We start from the raw sequence: 19,294 nt of genomic DNA, 5'->3' as shown, positions 1-19,294 counted from the left end.
AGGACAGCAAAAATAATGCTATGTGACTTCTAACTGTAGGGCACAAAGGCCATGTAGCTTCTGTTTTGTTCACAGGATACTCCCTTTTGGAGCCCTGAGGCCACCATATTAGGGAGGCCACAATTAGGCACTCCAGTTGACAGTCTCAGCAGAGCCCAGCCCTCTAGTCAGCCTTACCCAGGTGCCAGACCCATGAGTCAAACCATCTTGAAGCCTCAAAACCAGCCCATTTAACAGCTGAATACTACCAGTGAATACTGACCACCAGTCAGTGCTATATGGATCAAAAGAATCATCCAGCCCCTCTGTGACACATTCCTGACCCTCAAAAATCATGGAATAGAATAACCATTGCTTTAAGGCACTAAGTTTTAGGGATACTTATTGGGTAGCCATAGACAACTACAACAATATTTCCCACCTTATAAAAGGTTTGAACTCTACTTTGCCCCATTTTTCTGCTCCTGCTCACAGCAAAAGCTCTCCAAATAGTTAAGAAGGCTAATACATATTTTCTCATGCCCTTAACTCATTGCTCTTTGGCTTCTGTCCCTCCCCTCCCTAAACTCTACTCTTGCCCAGGTCATAAATGTCCACCATTACTCAGTCTGTTAAAACTTGGCTGGCTGTGCCCTCCTTAATGAAACATTGTTCTCTCTCAACTTCCATGATTCCAAATTTTATTCCCACCTCCCTGGCTGCTCCTTCTCAGCCTACGAGGCCGATTCCTCTTCGCTCTGCTCTACCTTCAAATGTTGGCTTGGTCCTCTTGTCTTCCCTCTCTACACCTTTGTCCTAGGTAGCCTCAGTCAGTCTGCTGGCTTTAAGTACCATCTGTATGATAATGCCTCCCAAATGTAACTCTCTGGCTCTGACCTCTTCCCACAATGACACAGTTGGATGTCCAGTTATCTCCCTCAGCATCTCTTTGTAGGTCTAACAGACATCTCAAACTTAATATGACCAAGACAGAGTCTAATTTTCCTCCCCTAAATCTGTTGCTTTTTTAGACTTCTCTTTTCCCAGTAAATAGTCTTCAGGTCCAAGAGCCTAGGGATTGTCCTTGAGACCTTTTCTCTATTCCCTCATGTATTAGTTTCCTATGGCTGCTATAACAAATCACCACAAATTTGGCAGCTTAAAACAACATACAATATTATTCAGCCATAAAGAGGAATGAAATTTTTATGTATGATGGACATTGGCATTAAACATCATGCCTAGTGAAATAAGCCCAACATAGGATAAATATCATGCAATTCCACTGATAGGAAGAATCTAGAATAGACAAACATAGAGACAGAAAATAGAAACAAGGTTACCAGGAGTTGGGGCGGGGAAGGAAGTTATTATTTAATGGGTAGAGTTTTTGTTGTGATGAAGAAAATGTTTCAAGCATAGATAACAGTGATGGTTGTACAACATTACAAATGTATTTAATGCCACTGAATGGTACACCTAGGGAGTGCTTAAAATAATACATGTTGTTATGTATATTGTACCACAATAAAAATATTGATGACAAACGCATTTATTCTGAGCTCTGGAGGTGAGAATTCTGAAATCAGTTTCCTTGAGTCAAATACAAAGTGCCAGGAGGGCCATACTCCCTCAGGAAGGATTGGGGACCATCCATTTCCTTGCCTTTCCAGCTTCCACGGCTGCATTCCTTGCATTCTAGACCTCTTCCTCCATCTTCAAAGCCAGTAGCATAGCATCTTCAGTCTCCACATGACCTTCTTCTCTGTAGTAACTCTCCTTCTGCCTCCATCTTATAAAGATACCTGTGATTCCACTCAGGGTCTATCCAGATTATCCAGGATAATCTTCCCATCACAAGATCCTTACTTAATCTCATATGCAAATTCCTTTTGCCAAATATAGTAACATATACAGGTTCCAGGAATTGAGATATGTGTATCACTGGGGGCCCATTATTCAGCCAACCACACCTCATTTCCAATCCATTAACAAATCTTGTGGATTCCACTTTCACAACATATTTCAAATGTGAACAATTATCTCCATTTTCACTGTCATCACTCTTGAATCAGCATCATTTCCTCCCCCATGAACACTTTCAACACCCTCCTAATGTAGCTCTCTAGCTTTGCTCTTGCCTACAATAGATAAAGCAACTAGAGGGACCTTTAACACAACCTCATTGCATAATCACATCCCTGCCCACCTCTCCCCTCTCCCACTATCCTCCAACCACAAAGGTGTGCTTTCTGTGATTCATATACAGCCGGCTCTTTCCTGGGTTCAAATCTTTGCCCATGCTATTCCCTGGAACATTATTTCCATGGCCCTTTGCATGCCAACTCCATCTCATCCCTAGGCTTCCATGCAAATGAAGCAATCCTTCCCCAAGACCAGCCCTTCTCTCTTCCCCAATTCCTTTATATATTACATCAGCCTGTTATTTCCTTTCTAATTCTTAACTGCAATCTGCAATTATCTTATTCACTTACTTACTTATTTCTATTTGCCAATATAGGCACAGCAACATCAGGGGAGTTCTGGCACTCCCAGGGACCCAGGCTGATAGCACCCACCTTCCAAAATACTGCCAATGCCAGAGGGGGAAGAGAGAGCCCTGGATGATCTGACATCAGCAATTAAATGCATTGTCTGGAAGTGATGCACATGGCTTCCTGTTACAACTCATTGGTCAGAACAAAATGTGGAACATTCAATCATTAGGGGCCAGAAAGTACAATCTTACTGAGTGACCAGAGGGAGAAAAGCTGAATATGTGGCAAACGGCTCTAATGACCACCACAGGGCCTTTTACAAAATGATCCCAAATAATGTTTCCAATGTCTTCTCCCTACACTTCTCCACCACACACCTACTAGCCTCCCGCCATATTGAACTGCCCATCTCCTCAACACACCATGTCTTATCATACCTCCAGCTCTCACATTTACTGGGCCATATACTTACTTGGTAAGCTCTCCAAAAATAGCCACTATTCTGACCATTGATTGGTTTTGCCTGTTCTTGAACTTTACATACATTGAGCCATATAATATGTACTCTCGCGCCTGGCTTCTGTTGTTCAACATAGTGTCCATGAGATTCATCTGGGTTGTTGTTGTTGCTTTGTGACTGTGTAGTAGCCAATTGTGTGACTATACTATGATATACCATAATTTATATACTCATTTTGCTATTTTAGCCTTTCAGGTTATTTTCAGTTTGAGGCTTTTATGAATGAAGTTGTTATAAACTTTCTTTTGGTGGATATATATGCTCATTTCTCTTGAGTATAAAGAGTGCATCTGCTGAACCATTACATAGGTATATGCTTAGCATTCATCAAAACGCCAGTTTTCCAAAGGAATTGTACCATTTGACACTCCTACCAACAGCGTATAAGAGTTCTATTGCTCTACATCCTTCCCAAAACTCAGTACTGTCAGTCTTTTCAATTTTGGTCATTCCAGTGGAAGCATAGTTGTTTTTCATTGTGGTTTGAATTTGTACTTCCGTGGGAAGTAATAACATTAAGTACATGCTCATATGCTTATTGGATAGCATGTATTTTTTCCTTCAACAAAGTCTTATTGTGTGTGCAAGTCACTGTGGCAATGAGGAATAAATAACATCCAAGCTCTACAGGACTCTAAATCATCATCTTGTTTGTACATCTTGAATGCTTTTGCTTTGGGAAGAATTTTCTTTAACATACCAAAAATCTAAATAAATATACAGGCAAACTGTCACTGCTCCGTGGAAAATCCCAAATAAGGAAATACAACTGATCAGTAACAAAAGAAGGGGAGGATACAGTTCATAAACACTCATTCACTCAGCAAATATTTCCTAAAAACACGCATTTTAGGCAGGTAACACCACACACTGGGATAGAGCAGCAAACCAGCTAGACACACACCCTGGCCTAACAGAGCTTGTGTTTCAGCCTTATGTGCCAAGACAGTAGGCTCACACTGTTGGTGACTGTTCCCTGTCTTCCACATCTTCTAGACTTGAGAACTGCTTGAAGGGCACGGTCCAGGTCTCGTTCATTTCTGGATCCCCATTTTATATATTCAGCACCTGGGGCATGCACTGCATCTTCTCAGGATGTGTGTGCTGAACCAATGTGTTTACTTTACAGATGAAAAATATGAAAGAGAAGCTGAAGAATACAGATATTATACCCAATTTAAAAAGTGGCAGTGTTAAAATGCAAACCCAATATCTTGTCCCAGTTTTGGGACCTTTTTACTAACACGCACTGCCGCAGTCTGTAATAAATTCCAGATTGTGCCTTGGAAAAAAAAAAAAAAAAGCCCACATACTGTCTTGTCCTACTTCCTACATGCAAAATAAAGTGGTGGGTTAAAGTCTGACCTCTCATTTCAGTTTGAATCTTACCCACTATGGGTTTTAATAGAATCTCAAGTGGTGTTTTTTCAAATTCTATGCATTTTACAAATCATTATGCTGAAAACTTACTGCTATTGAGGGATGCCTCAAGAGGAAGATACCATGAGTCGCAACCCATGACTATTTCATTCCCTGAGGATCACTTCCTCACAGGCAGGTCAGCCACGTCAGCGGAGCCCACTCAGACATCTCAGTCCCCACCACCAGAAGGCCTCTTTTCTGCATACCATTCCCCAAGAGCTGGCTGCCCAGAGACTTGACAACCTGGTACCGACTCCTCCCCCAGACACCCTCCCATTCCTCCAGCTTATCTCTGCTGTCAGAGAAGAATGCAGCCTCAGGCTTGTGCATTCCGGCTCCAGCACTTAGGGGAAGAACCCTCAGCAGAGCCTCTGGCATTTGGAAAGCAGGGCCAGGGCCAGGACATCTGGCTGGAGAACCACCTGCCGCTTAGCGCAGCCGTCCTCACCCCGTCCCAGGCTGCTACAACTGCGAACAGAGCTGGACAGACCCCCTGGGGGAGCACCACTTCTGTTTCTCGGGGACAACCCATATTAGGGGTATTGCTTTCTGGAGTTCTGGGGATAGGAGGGGGAGAGCCAGAGTCAGAACCCCTGGAGACTCTGCCCAGTGACCTGATGCTCATCAGGTATGTTTACTTAGCTGTACCTACGGGAAAAGACCTACAGTGCTGATGCCAGGGCAGGAGAGACCTAATCAACTAAGCAAAAGAGCCTACAGCCCAGAATAGATTAATGAGAATCCCACTAGATTACTAGGATTCACCTCTGTGACCTCAGACAAGCGAATTTTCCTCTTTAGGGACCAGTGTTCTCCCTCTAAAGTAGACAGGGAAGGGTGGAACCAGACAAGTTGTAAAGTCACTTCTAAGGAAGAATCTACAAGTTGGATTTTGATCTAAGTTCAGAAAATGAGTATGGCCAAGTATATAATTGATTGCTGGTGCTTTTTTTTTTTCCCTGCAGGCGTTGGTTTTACTAACACTCTGACCTTATGATCTTCTTCCATGAGATCATTCCCCTCCAAATCCATGAAAGTACTGGGAATCTGGGTTGGAAATTTCTCTGTGACTCATTTCTCTCCTTCCACTTCCACCCCAACCACCCCCCCCCCCGTACCCCTTGTCCACCCCCACCTGAGCTTGTTCAATGCTGTGATGCTGGTGGGCCTGAGAATTCAATGTTTATGGTTTTGAGTCCTGCCCCATCCACTCTTGGGCACTGCAGAGGACATTGTGACTCACTGTGTACTCTTCTCATTCATTTGTTGAACATTTCTCCCAAGGGATACTGAGAAAAACAATGTTGCCCAGTTCTTAGGAAGTTGAATCCAGGGACTCCTGGGTGGCTCAGCAGTTGAGCGTCTGCCTGCCTTTGGCTCAGGGCATGAACCTGGAATCCCAGGATCGAGTCCCAAATCAGGCTCGCTGCATGGAGCCTGCTTCTCCCTCTGCCTGTGTCTCTGCCTCTGTGTGTGTATGTCTCTCATGGAGAAATAAATAAAACCTTAAAAAAAAGAAAGAAAGAAGAAAGAAAGAAGAAAAGAAAGAAAAAGAAAGAAAGAAAGAAAGAAAGAAAGAAAGAAAGAAAGAAAGAAAGAAAGAAAGAAAAGAAGTTGAATCCATTCATTAAGGAGAAGCCTTGCCAATCCACCTGATGGCAGTTAGCCTGGGTCACCTGGGAGAGAACACCAAGGGCAGGCCTGCCTGGGCAAAATCTTGAAGTGTGCTATTGCTGATGCTATAGATGCCCGCTCCTATCAGCGTTGCTCGATGCATGCTCAGGACAGGCCAGGGGTGTCAGGGAGTTAAACCACAGGAGGAAACCTCAATCCAATGAGAAGCAGAAGCTGGTGGGTAAAACTCTCAATTCCTCACCACTTCATCCTGAGGTGTGCTTTGCGGAGTCTCACGGGGTCCCAACGGGATCGAGTGACCTGCTCATTAACACAGCAGCGGTGCCTGTCTCACTTCCTAATACCTCTACATGCTCTTTAGGGTCACCTCCCAATTTGCTTATCTGTACCATGGGAATAATAGTACCTGAGGAGGACTCAATGAGATAATACATATGGCATTAGGCTCTGACTATAGTAGATGCTTGGTTTAAAAAAGGTGGTAGTGGTGACAAGCTGAGTACACCCACTGGGGCAAAGCCAACCAGCCACTTGGGCAAGACCAGTAAGCAAACTCTGCCATGAAGTGTCTACCATCAGACTCCCAAACTCAAAAGCCCAACTGGGAAGCCCACCAAGGGTGTGTGTATCTGCTTGGATTGGGCATGACAAGAGCAAACCAGACAGCCAAGCTCAGACACTGGGTCATCCTGTCCAGGCCAGGCTGTCCAGGCCGCCATTGGTGAGCTAGCCAGCAAGCAGTGAGGACAAGATATTGGCTCAGAAGGCCTGGGGCTCTGGGTAGGTACAGGGCAATGACTTCAGCGGGGTTCCTCAGCCTCCTTGCCCCACTGTTGTGCAGAAGAGCACCCAACATTGCTTCCTGGGATCCTCTTTTATTGGCTTCCATGGGGGGCCAACTTCCTCTTCAGGGTCGCTGTTTCAATAGATTTGACCCCTCTCATCTAGGGAGCCCTGCCTATACTCCCCAAACCTCTCCTGGCCTATAGAGTAGACCTGGCTGGTTTAATCTGCGAGAAGGTTGGCAGGGAGGGGCTCTGGAGTCTGGGCCCTGGGCCCCCTGGATAGTGACTGGGTTGCCCCAGACAGGGTTGTACAGAACAGGCCTCTTCCTGCCGCCAGCTGGGGCAGATGAAGGAATGCTTCTAAGCAGCAAGGCCCCAGGCTGGCACTTAGGCTGATATTTTGAGGCTTTTCAGTAGAGAAGGCCTCAAAGGAGATCCCAGGGGACTTGCAATTATCCAATTAACACAACACACCAGTTCCGAGGCGAGGCGGCGTCCTGGAATTCCTCAGGGCTGCTCAGATAAGGACTGACAGGAGGAAAGATCCATGAAGTTCTGGTCCTTGTCTGTATACACAATGCTGGGGATGATTAATCCCCAGCCTGGGGGCGGCAGTGGGAAGGGGATGGAGGTGGGGGATGCAGATCAAAGCCTCTCAGACAAGATGACTAGTCTTGGAACTCTGGGAGAGAAGGGCACTGTGAGCTGTAAACAAAGTGTATTTAATATCATCACTGCTTGGGGGAGACCTGGGGCTCTTAGTAATGCGCATCCACCACCCCAGGCATGGGGCAGCAATGTTCTTTCTGCACTTCCGCCCCCTTTACTTATCTTCACAAGATAAACGGAGACAAATATCCACTCTGTCACCCCAGCGGAAACCCATTCTTGGGGACTCCTGGATCTGGTTTTGTTGCAGGATTTCTCTGCCTTTTAGTGCCTGCGGTTCTCGGTTCTCGCTTCAAAGAACGAAGAGGTGGACCAGAGGAAAGTGGCAGCAGCAAAGCAAAGTCTATCGAGCATGAGTATGAAGCTCCTGCCTGGAGAGGGAGGGAGGCCAGAGACGGCTGACCCCGGAGTTTCTAAGTTCACCAAGTTTTGCAAGCTGTTTTGCAGAATTATCATAAGCAATCCTGGGGTGCTGAGTCGTACCACTCAGGGCTTTGCTTACGTTATCTGTCTGCCTATTACGTTAGTGTCTCTGTGCTGATGGTCATTTTTTGCTGACACCTGGGGGCTTAGGTCTTAACCACCCCACTCCCTGTGATAGGGACAAATGCCTTGTGCTTCATTGTCTTATTTCAGGATAGAAGTCATTTCTGCAAAGGCTGCAAAAAAAGAATGTCAATCCGGTCCTGTCTAAACTGCAAAACAGGGTGTCAGTGCTGTTTTCTTTCAGCTCTCCTGACTTGGTATTTTCTTGTGGGGGACCCCGGCCCTAACTACCGAACTATCCAACTAACTCCTAACAGTTTGAGCCTGGCCCTGCTTCCAGACTCTTCTGAGGACCCACTCTCCTGCCAGTTTTTCTTCTAAAGTCCTGCAAGCCTTCCTATGGACTGAGGTGCCTTCCTCCTTTGGAGAAAGGGGCTTCCTCCTCATACCAGCTCATCATTCAGCCTCCAACTATCCCAGGAAGTGGGAACCACCCAGCAGGAGGTTCAGATTCCTGGGAGGTGAGAGTGTGCCTTTGCCTCACTGCACCCACTAGCCCTCAGACTTCTCTCTGGCCAGCCAACTCCCTCCCTTTGTCAGGCCTTGGAAAGGCAGTGCAGGAAGAGGTAACAATGGTGGAGAGCAGGAAGGAGGTGCCAGGCCCAGCAAGGGGCAGGCCCAGGCCCAGCACCAGGGAGAAGGGAAAAAGGCAGTGAGAGCGTTGGCTAAGGACCACAAAGTCTTGGTGGGGAAGGAGGGGCTGCAGGGACTGGAGTAGCTCAGGCTCTCTCAGTAGGTGGGGCCAGGAGCAGGGGTACCTGGGAAACAGGCCTCCCTCTGGAATTCAGAGTTGCACGGCTGGCTGTCTAAGTCACCGACCTCTGGAATCCGTAAGACAGGATAGAGGACTGTGAAGAGCATCCAGGGGTGCCATACTCCCGCAGGGCAGCTTAGGGTGAGTATGACATTCTCCCAGACCCGTGGCCTCCTGGCCTGTTTCCAGGATTCTTCCCATCACCTTGACCCTCAACTGGCAAGAGAGAAGCTTGGGTGGCTGCTCAGAAACCCGGTGGTCAGCAGAGACAGTGGGGTTGGGGAATATGACCCTGCAGAACTGGGGCCACATGGAGCAGTGACCTCAAGGCCAGGCCTGGTGGGAAGTAGCTTTGCCGCTCCCAAACCAGCCCCTGGGTTTGTGATCTACCCCTCTCCGGTCCCCCAGCTGCTCTAGAAACTCCACACCTAGGAGCCTGCAGCCACCCCCCTAGGGCAAGGTTGACCTCAGGGGTCCTGGCTGTCGTTGGAACCAGCATGAGGCCAGGAAATGCTTGACTTTGGGTTCCCACGCCTCACAACTTTCTGGGGGCTCTTTTCTTCCCCAAAGGCAACCCTGAGTGCCCTCTCAAGAGGAAGTTCTGCCCTCTGAACTCATTTTAAAATATGACCTGCAAACCAGGTCAAATGCAAATGGGACTCCCTTGTGGCTGAACCCTTCTAAGGGGAAAAACGGGGGGCAAGTGAGTTTTGCTGGAATTGTCAAAGTCTTCTGAAAGTCCCATGCTTCTATTCCAGCAGAGCTTCTCCCGACTGAGGTCATTCACTGGCTCATTATTAACAGATGTTTCTGGAGCAGCATCTGGGCACCTGGGGAAAGTTTAGAGCAATAAGGGACACGGTCCCTTCGCTCCAGAAGCTCATGCAATGGGAACAAGGGAGGAGGTTCCTTGGAGGTTCAGGCAGGAGGGGACAGATGGAGGAGGCCTCCTGCAGGACGTCACCTGTGGATGCTGGCCCACAGCGAATGAGAGGGAAAGGCATCACTGGGAGCAGGAAGGGCAGGAGGTGCGGCAGGAGCGTCCGGCGTCCTTCGGGGAACATCCAGGGCCTGTGCGTCCCTCGGAGCCGGCGAGTAGAGGGGCATACCTGCCCCTTCGGGGAGGGCTTCTGCGGGCTCACAGGCTGCGGGGCTCTTCTCTCCGCAGCCGCTCACCATGTGGTGGGCCCTGCTGCCGCTGCCGCTGCTGCTGCCCACCGCGCTGCGCCCCGGCTGGGCAGGGCCGCCCCAGGAGAGCGGCCCCCCTTCCCGGCTGACCCCGCAGGACCCCCGGGCCAGCGGGGCCGGCAACGCCACGGCCTCGCCCTGCGAGGGGCTGCCGGCCGCGGGAGCCTCGACTTTGAGCCTCGCGAACCGCAGCCTGGAGCGCCTGCCCGCCTGCCTGCCGCCCGCGCTGCGCAGCCTGGACGGCAGCCGCAACCTGCTGCGCGCCCTGAGCGCCGCCGAGCTCGGCCACCTGCCGCGCCTGCGGGTGCTCTCGCTGAGCCACAACCGCATCGCCGCGCTGCGCTGGGGCCCCGGCGGCCCGGCCGCGCTGCACACGCTGGACCTCAGCCACAACCGGCTGGCCGCGCTGCCGCCGTGCGCCGGGCCCGCGCTGCCCGGCCTCCGCTCGCTGGGGCTGGCCGGGAACCCGCTGCGCGCGCTGCAGCCGCGGGCCTTCGCCTGCCTCCCCGCGCTGCGCCTCCTCAACCTGTCGTGCACGGCGCTGGGCCGCGACCCCGGGGCGGGCATCGCCGACGGGGCCTTCGCGGGCGCGGGCGGCGCGCTCGAGGTGCTGGACCTGAGCGGCACGTTCCTGGAGCGCGGTGAGTTCGCAGCGGGGCTGGGAGGGCGCCCCCGGCGGGCGGGGGCTGGGGGGTGCGGGGGGGCCTCCCTAGCGGGTGGCGACCCGGCTCCTCTCCTCGATTTCTGGAGCCCAGCGCGCCTTGTTCGAAGGTGGGGACTGTGATTCCTGTCGCCGCTTTGCAGAGGAGGGGACCGAGGCACGAACGATGAACGCCCGCGGTCTCGCAGCTCCAGATCCGAACGGGCATCCGGGGTCCAGACCCAGCCTGAGCCACTCTGCTGCTCTGCTACCACCCAGCAGAGCGGGCGAGGCCGGCGGGACGGGGGAGTGGAGGCAGGGCTTCGGGGCCATTAATGAGTGAATTTGGCACCAAGCGTGCAGGTAACCTGAAGCAACAGGTGCCCTGAGGATGAATTCATGGATTTTTCTACTTTGTTTGGCCCAAATTGTTTCTGTGAACGTTGAGTCTTCAAATAAGACACAGGAGGGAAGTGAGTACCACTTCCCCTGTACTTGGCATGTTTTGACTGATTCACAAGGTTGGTTTTTACTTTTTTAAAAAACACTTCGCGTGCCTATAATCACCTGTTCCACTACAGACAGAAGAAGGAGCGGGAATGGGGAGCAGGGGAAGTGGTACATCCTCCATTTGTTAGGGGAGCCACAAAATTAGGTTTCTGGGCCTCATCCAGCCTTGCTCCTCCTCTCCTCCTTCCTTACCTCTCTCAAAAATGTCACCACTCCCAGTAGCCATTAGAGCGAAGCCTGGGGTATTTCACTGTGGAGTTCCAACAAGAGGATGAGGCAGGACAAGCCTTGGAGACCCTATCCTGGGTTCAAGTCCTCGCTCCATCCTTTCCCAGCTGTGTGGCCCTGGGCCTGTCATTCTCCTCTCTGACTTTGGCTGCCTCCGGGGCTGGAAGGAAGGACAGACTGGTCACCTCTGAGGGCTCTTCCAGCTGAAGTGGTCCATGCTCCTGAGCTTCCCAAAGCTGCTAACTGTGCCCATACTCAGCAATGGCCTTTACAACTCACCCTGTCCCTTTCATTGTTTCTGTAATGCTGTGTCAGCCTCTCGGGTGTGTGCCCTCCTGGGTAGTGGGCAGTTTCCCCTCTGTATTTCAGTGCAGTCAGGGTGGATCAAAGACCTGCAGAACCTCACATCTCTCTACCTGAGGAAGATGCCCAGGCTGAGAATCCTGGAGGGGGACATTTTCAAGATGAACCCAAACCTGCGGCAGTTGGATTGTCAAGACTCCTCAGCACTTAGCTCTGTCCACACGCACATCTTCCAAGACACTCCTTGCCTACAGGTCCTTCTACTCCAGAAGTAAGTGTTTCTAAGACACATGTGAATCACATAACTGATTTCTGCCCATTGCACCAAGCTGAACGCGTGTAAGCATTGTATAGCACTGACCAGACCTTAATTCCTCTCCCTCTGCTCCTTCGCATCCTCTCTGGATTTCTGTGCTTCCTCGTGCTTTGGGTGATATTTTGGTCGGGTACCAGATAGTACATTGGCCTAATAACTGTGTAAGAAACTCTCATGCATGTAAAGTTTCCTTTAAGCCCAGGCTGAGAAACTTGCTGGGGGAAGAGGGGATGAGGCATCAGGTTCTTCTCTATTTCTGGATCCACTTGCCTCCCCCCGCCACCTCCCCTCTGCCACCCCAGGTATTTATGCAATTCAGCCCTTTCAAAGTTTGAATGTGTCCAGGGAGGAAAGGTGAGGGAGTAGAAGGGTCCTACTTGCAGCTGGGACCCAGGATCAGTCCTTTCAGGCCTGGTTGTCCAGAGTGTCACTGTATTTACCTTCCTTATCAAGAGCAGCTACTGTCCTGACTTCAACAGGAGAAGCAGAATCCCTTTGCAGATGACCCCAAGCCACCTCCTTTCATGGGAGCCCTTATCTGGGCCCTGGGAAGCACCTTTGCCTCCATCATCACTTTCAGTGTAGCCACTTCTTTCTTTTCTCTGCTAGCTCCAGCCACAACCAGAATATTCACTTTGAGGTTTGTCATGAGAGAAAAGGAAACCAAACATGCAGAGCACTTAGCTCAGTGTCTGGCACATGGTGCGTGGTCTACCATTCGTGAAGATGATATGGTGGCTGTGAAGAAGGTGATGGGAATAATGGCAGCGACAGTGATGGTGGTAATGGTGTTGACGTTGGTAGTCATGGTGAATTGGTGATAGTGATGGTAATCGTGATGATGATGATGGTGGTGGTGGTGGTGATGTTGGTGAGAGTGATATCCTCTCTGGCTCTGACTCCTCTTCTGAGCTTCAGACTTGTGGATAAGGTATCAGATGAGGAGCCACAGCTCAAATCCTGACCCCATCCACTTTCACACACCTTGTCTCTGCAGACCCCAGGTTAAGAACACTTGCAACCCTGTCACCACATTGAGGCAAGAGGTCGGTCTAAATCATAATTTGATTGAGCCTCCTGCCAACTGAAAACCTTGCAGTGCTTCCCATGGCCTGAAGGAGAAGTTTGAACCCCTTCTGGCTCATCCTAGGCCCCTCTCCCCCCAACTCTACCACCTGTGCTCCAGTGTGGGGGAAGGAGCCATTTGCTTTCTTGTGCTCTCAAGCCTCTCCATCTGCCCCGCTGAGCCCTCTCTCCCTCTTCTCAGCCTGGCCTACTCTTGGCTCTCCTTAGCCCATCTGCCCCCTCCCCCGGGGAGGCTGTTCTAAATACCCAGTCAAAAAAAAATAAAAAAAATAAAAAATAAATAAATAAATAAATAAATAAATAAATAAATAAATACCCAGTCATGTTTGGCTGCCCTAGCATAGCTAGCACCCACTGGTGAGGGGATGGCCACCTCCCTGGCTGCTCTGCCAACCCAGTGTGCCCAAAGCCTCCAACAGTCCCCTCTGACACGCAGGAGGGAGGGGCAGTATTTCAGCAAAGAAGTGAAAAGAGGTTATTTGGGAGAGCAAACAAAACCTCTTTCACACTAGGTCTTTGTAGTTCAAATGGAGAGACATGCAACACACACTAGGATGTGAGCCAGGCCCTCCTGTAGCCCCGAGTAGGTGGTGATTCAACTTGATTTTATCACATGCAAGTTGCACAGGTGGCAGAAAGGGCCACCAGATAAGGAAAGGACTTATTTTCCTTACCTGAAAAATGAGCAGAATATTATTATGTCACTATATTGTCAGAATGATGTCAACGAGATGATGAATGTAAAGTACTGGGCAATGTTACCTGTTCAAAAATATGATGATCCTTTCCCTCTCCCCCTTCAGGCAAAAAGAAAAATATTTCCCTGGCATGCTGAAGTACTAAGTAAACTCTCATCCTAAGATTCCACTCTAGCTCTGTGAAATCTGCTGAAAGCAAGCATGCATATATGTATATATTCACATATGTGCATTAAGATTCAATATAAATAGCACACACATATATCTGGTGTTCCAGAGGGGACAAGTGTCAGGTCTCCATCACCCTGGAGTGTTAGAGCAGATCTGAGGAGTCGGTCCTTCCTCACCTAGCACATGAGCTTCTCCCACAGAGTAGTTGAGGAAGGCAGAAGGTTCCCAGGCAGGTGGAGAAAGCCAGCCTTTAGTCAGAAGAAACCTGAAAGTCAAGTACAGCACCTGTAGCTCAAGATGAATTATAAGTATGTGTAAAAGAAGCCAGGAGACTCAAGGAATTGAGAAAGTTCAGGCCAAATGCTCTGCAAGACTCTAGGGAAGAAAGAACCGAGGATTGAGAGGGGCCCTGTCATTGCTGAGTGTGCTAGACCCGTTGCAAAATGGCCCCAGGAATTCCTCCCATCCTTGCGGACACACCCTTTGCAATGTGACTGCAGCTCCTCCCATCAAGAAGTAGAGTCTTTTCTCCACCTCTGGAACATGGACGTGGCAATGTGACTTGCTTAGGCTAGTGAGACATTAACAAAAGTGACATAAGCAAAGACTGGAAAGTGGTTGAGCACTGGAGCTTTCCCTTCCTGGCTGGTGGGGACCCCCACCACACCACCACCACCATGTACACTAGCCTGGGCTAGCCTCCTGAATGATGAGGAGTACATGGAAGGGGGCCCCAGCAAACCTAGCTGAGGCTCCATAGACATGAGGCCAGCCTAATCTTCCAGCCCCAGCTGACCTGACCCAGACCACAAGAACCACAGACTCCTAAGAACAAACATTTGTTATTTTAAACTACTAAGTTTTGGGGAAATTTCTACTCAGCCAGAGCTTAACTGATACACTTCATTGAGGTGTCTTCCACCAAAGGACTGGTGCTGAGTGCCATCAGCACTCAGTTCAACTGCCATAGTATATATTCAAGAGTGTTCTTTTTTTTTTTTTTTTTTTAAGAGTGTTCTCATTAATAAACAACTTCTTCCATCTCTTGTGACTGGTCTATAATAACAATATCTCACTTTTATGTAGAGATTTACACTTTTAAGCAGTTTCATTATCACAGACTCTTTCTGATGTAACAAACGGGCAGGGGAGTATTGTCTCCATTTGATAGGAGGGGTGATAGTGACTGAGTTGGGCTGGTATCTTGACAGATGATAAAAAATGAAGTCTAGGGTCTTTAAAGAGTTTTGTCCAAAGTGGTGTCATCTAACCCCTAACAGAATGGTTTTGCAATGAAACCACCATGGCTCTCTGGGAGTAGTTCTGACTTGATTTTTAAGGCCTGACTTAATTAATTTTTGTGTTTCAGCTGCAACTTGAGTTCCTTCCCTCCTTGGAACCTGCATTCCTCCCAGGTCCTGTCCATCAGCCTCTTTGGCAACCCCCTCATTTGCAGCTGTGAGTTGTCCTGGCTCCTCAGGGATGCAAAGAGGACCATCCTAAGCAGGTAATACATTTACAAAGCAGATGACTAAGAGGTGAGCTGAGTTCTCACAGCTCATCTTGTCTTGCTCATCTTGGGCAGGGTGGCCATCCCCCATGTAGTCACACTCAGGGCCCCCCAGCGAGGGAGGCTCTTCATTCCAGCCAGCCAGAGTGGCACAGAGCATGGAGGAAGGAACAGACATGGCAGTTTCAAAGGGGCAAAGCCAGGAGGTGGGGCTCATCACTTCCACTCTCACCTCAGTGGCTCGATGACAGTCGGCAGGCCACATCCACTACAAGGGAGGCTGGGAAAGATAGTCTAGTTTTGTGCCCAGTAGGGGGAAAAATGGGCTAAGTGAACAGCTATATCCTCTCTGCCAAGATAGTTTTATCTTTGTTCTATTTTATGGACAAGTGGGTTGGGGCCCAAAGGGGGAGGTGCTTGCTTAGGGTCAAGCAGCTGTTGGATGAAGGAGGCAGGATGTGTCTTCCTTCAAAACTGTGCTCTTAACCACTGGGCCCCCCTAGTGAGTTCCCCAAGATGCAGCTGGTCTCCTGCATCATTCAGTCTAAGGCCAATGGGCTTACAGAGCTCTTGTCAGCCTGGCACAAGGCTGACAGTCCTTCAAAGAAGTCCTTCAAAGACTTCCCATTGGGTGTTGGCCAGATGAGCTGTTTTTGCAGTGGGGAGCCATGCCCAGACTAGCCACCAGGAGAGAATGGGGGCAGCTAGGGACACCTCCGGTGACGAGAACCCTCACACCAGCTCCACAAGCAAACCCGTCCTCCTTGCAGCTCACTTCAGGAGACCCTTCCCAGCATCATGTGTGGTTGTTTTTTCACGTCCCACCCAAACCCAGCTGTGAAGTGGGGCTCCCATCCCCTTCATGTTACCTCCAAAGGACCCAGATCCTTTGCAGTGAAGGGTCTCACTCTAGTTTTAATGAAGAGGTTGAGAGTGCTGCCTCTTCACACCACTTACCACTGTTGATTTCGGCTGTATTGCTTGACCACTCTGTGCCTCTACTTCCCCATCTGTAAAATGGGATCATAGTGGCTGCTTCATAGGGTCATACGGATTAAATTAGTTCATACGATAAAAGTGCTACCAGTAGTCACTGGCATTTGGCAAGCGCCCAGAAAATGTCAGCGAGCATCGGGTGTTGTTACTAGAAGTCAGCCAGGAAGCGGACGGTCGGCTACCAAACGGCAGACTGGGAACCCCCATTCCCCGGCCTGCCCTGGGTTCGGGTTCTGCCAGCGGCCGTCCTGGGCAGCTAGTTCCTCGTGCTGAGCTTCTCTGCCCCACGGGGATGATGAGGGGAGGCTCCCTCCTCCACAGGTTGCCCCTAGGGTCAGCGAGGTGAGCCCCGCCTCCAAGCGCCTGCTAACTTGCTGGGCCCCCTCCAGGGCAGCAGACACGGCGTGCGTCGCAGCCTCAGGACCCCAAGGCGTCCCCGCGGCCCCTCTTCCGCTGTCCCGGCTGCCCGCCGCCTGCCCCTGGGCCCGAAGCACCGCCGTCCCCGATGCCACGCGGCCCTCTGAGCCCTTCGCCCACGCGCCGCCGACCCCGCGCGCCGCCGCCCCACGGAGCAGCGTCCGCCCCGCTCGGCCCGCGGCAGCCGGAGGCGGCGTCCCCGGGGCTCCGCCCGCCAGCCCGCGCCCGGGGCTGCCCCCCGCCGCCCGCCGCCCGCAGGCCTCCCCCCGGGCTCCCCACCCGAGTCCCTCCGAGGGCGCCATTCCCATCTTGCTGCTGGGCGACTCCAGCGAGGAGGAGGAGGGCGCGGGGGCGGGGCAGGGGCAGGGGCAGCAGGGGCCGGCGGCGGCGCCCCCGCGGGACGTGCCCTGCGACTACCACCCCTGCAGGCACCTGCAGACCCCGTGCGCCGAGCTGCAGCGGCGCTGGCGGTGCCGGTGCCCCGGCCTCAGCGGGGAGGACACGGCGCCGGACCCGCCCCGGCTGCAGGCGGTCACCGACATCGGCGACACGTCGGCGCTCGTCCGCTGGTGCGCCCCCAGCTCGGCGGTGCGCGGCTACCAGGTCCGCTACTCGCCCGAGGGCGCGGGGAACCGGTCGCTGTCGGTGGTGGCCGGCCTCTGCGCCACGGCGCGGCAGCACGCCCTGCACGGGCTCTCGCCGGCCACCGCGTACCGCGTGTGCGTCCTGGCCGCCAACCCCGCGGGCCTGAGCCGGCCGCGCGCCTGCGCCGCCTTCACCACCAGGCCCCGCTTCGCGCTCGTCCTCGCGGGGCTGTGCGCCGCCTGCGGCCTGCTGCTCGGCGCCTCCCTGCTGCTCGCGCTCTGCGTGTGCCGCCGGCGCCGCCCGCCGCGCCCGCCGCGCCGCGCCACGCACCTGGCGGCCTACAGGAACCCCGCCTTCGGGCCGCCGCCCGAGCCCCGGGGCCGCTCGTAGCCCGGCGCCCGGCGCCCGGCGCTCCCGCCCGCCTCGGGCCGAGCAACGGCCGCCTGTGCGGAGGAGCCGCGGCCGGCCCAGGCCCGCCGGCCCGGGGCGCACGGGGAGCTGGGCTCCCCCGCCTTCCGCTCCTCCGGACGCCGTGGAGTTCGCACGCCCCCGCGCCCCCCCCCCCCCCCGTGTCGGCGGCAATAGGCCGCGTGCGAAAGGAGGAGGAGAGGCAGCGGTTCATGCGGTCCAGCCCCCTTGGCCACATCGAGGTGACATTCTCAAGTCACTGCAGGGAGGTACGGCCCTGGCCAAGCTTCAGCTAAGGCAGAGGTTACTCAAGGGATCCACTCCGGTGGACTGGGGAGAAGGGAGAACTACTGCTTATGGTTCCCGACGCCATCCGGGTTATTGCCGAAAAAATGCGCTTCTAGCTTTGTTACCGAAACTGCAGTCTTCTGGGAGCATCTGAGAAACGCAAGGATAAGCTGTCCTTTCTAAAGTCAGTTTACTGTACTTCTCCACAGTCTAAGTGGTCAAAGAAACTATGAACTCCTTTTCTTAACAAAGCATAATAAGGTGACTTTCAGGATCTTTTTTTTTTTTTTAAGAGAAGAAATGAACAAAAAAGAACCTCAAGGCTCTAGCTAGAGGCCAAAGCATTTTGCTCTCATTTGCATCAAACGGTGCCTTCATGATTTGTATGACTATGGATTATGTCTTACTACATCCTCTTTTCACTTGTATGCCAACTTTAAAAAAGTGATTTTATAAAAATTATGTGGCTCCAGATTTTTAATTTTCTACATTAGTATTTATTTTACGTTTCTGTCACTATTTTAACAATGATCACAAACTGGGTGGCTTAAAACAACAGAAATCTATTTTTACAATTCAGGCAAGAAAACCACAACCGAGGGTATCCATAGGACTGGTTTCTTCTGGAGAATCTTGAGAATTATTCCGTATCAGTCCTGGTTGCTGGCAATCCTTGGTGTTCCCTGGGTTGCAGATAAATCCATTCTATGCTATCATTGTCTTATGGCATTCTGTGTCCAAATTTCCCTCTTTAAAAATTATTTCGCCCTCCATCTTTACAGAGATATAATTGACATATAACTGCGTACATTTATGGTATATAGTGTAAGGACTTGATACCCCTATATATTGGGAAATGATTACAAAATACTTAGTCAACACATCCTTCAACTCACATGGTTATTTTGATGTGTGCTAAGAACTTTTAAGATCCACTTTATAAGCAACTTTCAAGTATACATTATTAACTATAATCATCATGCTGTCTTCTGAGGATCATTAAATCTCCCGAACCTTCTCATCTTGTAACTGAAAGTTTATACCCTTTGATCACATTCATCCATTGTCTTCCACCAGTATGAACCACCAATCTACTGCTGTTTCTAGGAGTTGGGTTTGGTTTGTTTTTTAGATTCTATATA

General features: G+C 51.1%; 1 protein-coding gene across 1 annotated transcript; it reads left to right on the top strand.

Annotated features, from left to right (window-relative positions):
* The first annotated feature begins 8,859 nt into the window (after positions 1–8,859).
* On the top strand, positions 8,860–17,979 carry LRRN4 (leucine rich repeat neuronal 4). Its single transcript, XM_072736352.1, has 5 exons — positions 8,860–8,949; positions 9,977–10,637; positions 11,744–11,948; positions 15,318–15,455; positions 16,844–17,979. Exons 2-5 carry the CDS (start codon positions 9,986–9,988, stop codon positions 17,844–17,846), a joined length of 1,998 nt encoding a protein of 665 aa, XP_072592453.1. The 5' UTR covers positions 8,860–8,949; positions 9,977–9,985; the 3' UTR covers positions 17,847–17,979.
* The last annotated feature ends 1,315 nt before the right edge of the window (positions 17,980–19,294 follow it).

Source organism: Vulpes vulpes, chromosome 14 (genome assembly GCF_048418805.1).
Source record: "Vulpes vulpes isolate BD-2025 chromosome 14, VulVul3, whole genome shotgun sequence".
NCBI classification, from domain to species: Eukaryota; Metazoa; Chordata; class Mammalia; order Carnivora; family Canidae; genus Vulpes; species Vulpes vulpes.
Note: the sequence above shows the minus strand (reverse complement) of the source record. Positions and strands in the feature narration are given on the sequence as shown.